The 5,576-nt window shown below is 55.2% G+C and overlaps 1 protein-coding gene across 2 annotated transcripts; it reads right to left on the minus strand.

Annotated features, from left to right (window-relative positions):
* Window positions 1–2,908: 2,908 nt before the first annotated feature.
* On the minus strand, window positions 2,909–5,229 carry EGR4 (early growth response 4). Of its 2 annotated transcripts, none has more exons than XM_036263380.1 (2): window positions 4,710–5,150; window positions 2,909–4,308 (listed from the first exon to the last, which is right to left on the minus strand). In XM_036263380.1, the coding sequence occupies exons 1-2, from the start codon at window positions 4,837–4,839 to the stop codon at window positions 3,002–3,004; spliced, it is 1,437 nt and encodes a 478-aa protein (XP_036119273.1). In that variant the 5' UTR covers window positions 4,840–5,150; the 3' UTR covers window positions 2,909–3,001. The 2 variants fall into 2 exon arrangements, with proteins under 2 accessions (XP_036119273.1, XP_036119274.1); XM_036263381.1 differs by having other exon boundaries at window positions 3,002–4,311; window positions 4,710–5,229.
* Window positions 5,230–5,576: the final 347 nt, after the last annotated feature.

The raw sequence follows: 5,576 nt of genomic DNA on the forward strand, positions 1-5,576 counted from the left end.
GATGGTCACCATTAGCAGAAACTGGGTACAGTGTATATGGAAGGATGATTTTATTTTAGACAGATTGTATTTGAAATGGCGGTGGGATACTCATATGGAGATGTGCATTGGTCAGAACCAAGAGGCTGCAGCTGGGGTAGGGACCAGGGCTGCCTGACTTAAAAGTCATCTATGTAGCAGTGACAGATGAAGGCTTGGGAATGAATGTGCTCTCCAAGGAGAGTATTGAAATAGGGAAGGAGAGAGCTCAGAACCACATCTGGGAAACACCCACATTTTGAGGATCAAATGAAACAGAGAAGCAAGTAAAGAAAATTAGCTTTCTGGTTGTGTCCTGGGTTTGGATCAATTTTCTGATTGTTTGATTTTAACTCTTTCCATCTACTGCTTAACATTCTTTCCCCTCAGAATCCCTAGGGAACAGTCCAGAAAATTCAGCAGTTTTTCTTGGGAGTTACAGGAGGGACTTAACTTCGAGTCCTAGAACGAGGCTGGGCTCTGGTACCAGCCCTACTACTACTAAGTCAATTTTCTCTGCAGTGATATTTAGCCTAGATAGGTGTGAAGACCAGATGGGGCACAACAGGGCAGATAGTACTTGATGGAATGCTACTGAAGAAGGCAAGGACCAGTGGTTAGATGCCACCCACCTGTCTGCCCTTCTTTCTTTGTTCAGGTTGTGTGTTTTGAACTAGTTGCTTGAAATCTGGGCCTTTGTGCTCTTCCTCCCCTATTCTGTATGGAAAGTGAAGTCAGGTCGGTGCCTGTAAGTGAAAGGTGTGGTCACTTAAACCGCTTAAGTGAATGGATCACTAGTCTATTACAATACCTGTCTGTTCACCATTTGAGCCTTTCTCTAGGGTTAAACATTGCCCTCTGGAGGCCACTCTTTTAAAATGTTACCTCTCCTCAAAGAGGTAATATCGAATCCTTTGTCACAAATTGGTTTATTAGATACAAGATGTTTAACCACGTGAAAGCACCTAACATCTGGGGAGAGAAATGGGGGGGGCGGATTCTTTGACTTGATAATTTTGTCTCTGGTCAACTGAACTGCAGGGGTGCAGGGTGAGTATATCTGAGAGTAAAGGGTGAGCATGTCTGAGAGTGAAGAAGCCACAGGATCATAAGCGGGATTGATCTGACACCACAGGATTGTAAGGCTCTCTTAATACAAGAAGAGCACACCTTGGCCCTGGTTGGGTAGCTCAGTTGGTTGGAGCATCATCCTGATATGCCAAGGTTGTGGGTTCAATCCCCAGTCTGGACACATTGGAATCAACCAATGAATGCATAAATAGGTGGAACAAGAAATCCATTTCTTTCTCTCTTTCTCTCTCCTTTACTTTCTGTCTCTAGAAATAATTTTTTTTAAAAAAGACTTAAAAAGAAAAAAATATAGCACACCTAGGAAGAGAAAAGGATGAATCCCCCAGACAGGCCCTATCCTTTGCTTAGCAGACAGGAGTAGCTGGGAAGGAGAGATGGGATGTACGACAGGCTTTTAATGCCCCAAGTTCTGCCCAAGGTGGCCAGAAAGAGTGTAAACGTTTTTGGGTTGGGAGTTTAGGGAGTGAAGGGGGTCTAGTGAAACTCTACTTTCCCCATCATAGGATCATGCTTTCCTCACCACCCTCTTAGCTGTACCTCCCCCATGTACCAAAGCCATAATGGGGTTCACCTGGAGGAGAGTTAGACAAAAGGAGCTGTGGCAGGTGCAGAACTAGACGGTAAGGGGGCTGCTGCCTCCTGGAGAAGAACCTTTGTGGAAAGAGCAACTAAGGTGGCTGTGAGCCTCTGGCAACCACACTTTCTTGTCTAGGCTTGGCTCTGCCCATCAGTAGTCTAGAATGCTGAGTCCCTTTTGACACTGACAGCATGTGATTCTCATGCAGATGTTTAGGCAGTTGCTGGAGCCTCTGTTGACATTCAACATACTGGGAGTTCACAAACAGCACTGAAATACTGTAGTCCTCTGCTGCTGTCGCTACTGCCTGTGGCTCCATCTAGTTGTGTAACCTATTTCACCTCTTGGTAGGAAGGCTTTCCAAACAGTGCTATTAAGCTGAGGTGCTGCCATTCTGGGGTTGGGGGAGAAAAAGCACTGGCTTTGGAGCCAGACTGATCTGAGTTTGACCCTTTCTGTTCCTATCTGGGTTAACCCAGAAAGTTAACCACGTTGCTTCCAGAATCTTTGAGATGGAGTATACGACTGCTGAATTTAGGATTGTGAGAATTAAGGAGGATACTATATTCACAACTTCCAGAAACACCTTGAGCCCTTAGGCTAACTGTGATTAAATTCACTTGTTAATTCAATACATATTTATTGAATGCCTACTATGTGCCACAGTGCCTGACAGTAGGTGGGTAATGACTCCATGGGTGTGAGGAACTCCTTTCTTTTCTGGCACATATTGAGGTGTGGGGGACGGGGGGAAGGGTCAGGAGCTTGGATGGCAGATTCAGTAAGCTTTTAGCACAATAATTTTAATTGCAAAAATAAACAGTTTTGCGAACTGCTTCAGAGTAGCGTCTGCTTTACAAAAATTAACAACAAAAAAGGAAATAACCCCAAAGCAAAACGTTACATCCAATGGCTGCTGGAAACGACATTGCTGTACAAAACACCGCTCGAGACCGGCTCGGCGCTGCCCCAGCCTGTCTCTGGGGGCGAGGGGGTGGTGCTAGGGGACCGCGTGGGGCTTGCGCCAGGTACAAATCACTCTTGAGTCCCAAGGAAATGCCTACTCAGTGGGTGGCCTGAGAGGACTACCCTCAACAAGCCCGGCTGACGCAGAGACAGAGCCTGGACGGCGGGAGCTGTCCACGGAGCCGGTGCTGAACAGGGCATTTGCGGCGGGCGCTTCGCCTGAAGTTGGAAACGGGACCAGAGGCCAGCCCCGGGGCGTGCGGGAAAGAGGAGCGGGGAAGGGGGACGGGCCTGGTCTTCCCTGGCGCGCGGGGCGGCGGCGCCTCAATCTACAAACTTATTTCTCCCTCACAGGGCGGCGAAGGAGAGGCCCAATGAGTAAAAGCCGAGGCCCTTGAGCCGCTCCTCTGCGCGCGCCTTCTGTTTGAGGTGCACCTTGCTGTGCCGTTTCTTCTCATCACTGCGTGCGAAGCGGCGGCCGCACACGTCGCAGGCAAAAGGCTTCTCGCCAGTGTGGGTGCGCACGTGTGTGGTAAGGTGGTCGCTGCGGCTGAAGTTGCGGAGGCAGATGCGGCATTGGAAGGGCTTGTGGCCGGTGTGGATGCGCAGGTGGCGGTTGAGCTCATCGGAACGCGCAAAGCTGCGCACACAGCTCTCCACTGGGCAAGCAAAGGCCTTGGTGTGTGGCCGCGGGCAGAAGCAGCGTGCGCTGCACTTGCCGCCCCGGCGCCCCTTGCGCCGCGCCTTTACTGGGGGGAATGGGACCGGTGGCCCAGGAGGCTCAGGCACGCCACTGCTCCCAGGGATGTCTGCCACTAGAGCTTTTGAGAAGTCCGCCGTGGCGCTGCGGAGGCCCAACGGGGAAAGCTGAGGCTGCGTACCGGTCAGAAACTCTCCGCCGTCTCCGCTACTCCCTCCATCCCCACTAGGAGGGGTCAGGAGCCCCGGGAGGCCCTCGGCCCCTTCCCCTAAGTTACCCAAGGCCAGCGGGAAAGCGTCGTAGGCCCCGGCGGGGTAGGATCTGTTGGCCGAGTCGGCCGGCAGCTCCGCGGGACAGCTGATGGACAGCAGATCTTCAATCTTGGCCCCCAAGAGGGGGAAACGGGCCTCGGAGGTGGCCTGGTAGTCTCCCTGTGAACCACAGCTCCCTGGGGCCCCAGCTGAAAGCAGCTCCCAGGAAGCGTAGGGACCTTTGAAAGCCGAGTTAGTGTCCAGCGCTGGAGAGGCCGGGGGAGCCCGGCGGCCTGGTTTGACGTCGGGTGGGGAGAGCTGAGGCTCATACAGGCACTGCGAGGGGGCGCCAGCCGAGGGTGAGGGCTCCCAGAACGCATCTGGGAAGGCTGCAGCGCCCAGATCCGGGGAGTAAAGGTCCGGTGGACCCGGCAGCAAGGCGTCGGGGCCTGAGGGAAAAGCGTCCAGTGGAGACCGAGATGCTGCCACATCAGGACCGGGGAAAGGTGCCAGGCCTAGGATGCCCGACATGAGGTTGAAGAGTGACTCTGGGTCGTGCGGGTGTTCGGGCACTGCCTGGATGAAGAAGCTACCGCTATAGCTGAGGCTGGGAGGGGGTGTGGGCGCAGGCCCCTCCAGGAAGCAGGAGTCGGCTAAGTCCCCGCTGGCACCGCAGCTGCTCAAAGCCCAGCTCAAGAAGTCGCCTGCTAAGGAAGGAGCAGGAATCAACTCCGGGCACATAAAAGGGAGCGCCTCGGGTCTGCAGCCCCTACCCAAGGGTCCCTTGATGCGCACTGACACATATAAAGTGCCTTTTTGCACATTCTGATCCAGGTGGAGCAGGCATGTGCCCCAAGATGCACACAAAACATGCACACGCAAAATACACGTGCACAGGGAAAAAAGACACCTTGATACACGCACAATTTCCTGCGGAGGCGCTGGCAGCCCGGTGGGGGTAGCAATGGCGGTACGCACCCCAAGACCCCAGAGCTTCCTACGACCACTACCCCCACACCTACTGCATCCCAGTCCCTGCCTGTCTCAGGCACCATACGCCCCCGCATTGCGCCGCCGTCTGAGCACCCTTGGTCGCGCTCCTTACCTCCGGGATAGCCAGCGGCCGCGTCCCTGGCAGGCAACCGGGGCAGTTCGGTGCTGGGTTCCGAGCAACAGCCCTCAGCGGACTTGACCAGAATCGCGTCAGGAGCGGAAAACTCGCTAAGGTGGAGCATGGTGCGGCGGTGGCCGCGGGGGGCCGGGGGGCCTCGCCCGCTGGGCTTGGGAGCGCGCGTATGGCAGGGAGTCCGGCAGTCAGGGCGCCCCGCGACTCGCAGACCCAGGCACCCGGGATCCTGGCTGCGGGCGCTCACCCCTGGAAAAGGGGTTGGGAGGCCGTGGCGCCCTTGCTCGTCGGGACCGGCCTCAAGCGGCTGCTCTTCGCCTCTCTAAAGCGCAGCCGGGCTCCCCCAACCCGCAGCCCCCCCTACTTATATAGCAGCGGTGGCGCTGGCTCAGGGCTTCCGACTCCCGGGGCCACTGCCATTTCGGGAGGCCCCGGCCCTGCCGCCGTGACGTAAATGCCCAAACATGGACACAGGATGTGTGCCGGGGACTCCCGAAAAGGAAAACTCGGGCTGTGACGTCGCTGCCGCCGCCGCTGCTGCCGGGCCCGCGCCCCTGCGTGCGCGCGCGCTCCCTGAACGTGGAGCCCCGTGAGCGCAAGGGCTGTGGGTACGCCCGGCTGGGGCGCCGAGCCGCGTGGGGATGGTCGTCTAGTAAGTGTACTTCCCGCCTAGAGGCAGAGGCCGAACGGCGAGGAGGAAAGACCACGTGGGTTTCTGGTTCCACGGTTTCGGGATCGAATCCATTCTTTGCCATTATTAGCTGTGTCTTAATCTCTGTGAACGTCGGTTTCCTCACCTGTTAAATAGAGATGTGTATACATGTATACTTAATAAATTTTCTATAG

The sequence above is a fragment of the Molossus molossus genome, unplaced genomic scaffold, assembly GCF_014108415.1.
Source record: "Molossus molossus isolate mMolMol1 unplaced genomic scaffold, mMolMol1.p scaffold_m16_p_15, whole genome shotgun sequence".
NCBI classification, from domain to species: domain Eukaryota; kingdom Metazoa; phylum Chordata; class Mammalia; order Chiroptera; family Molossidae; genus Molossus; species Molossus molossus.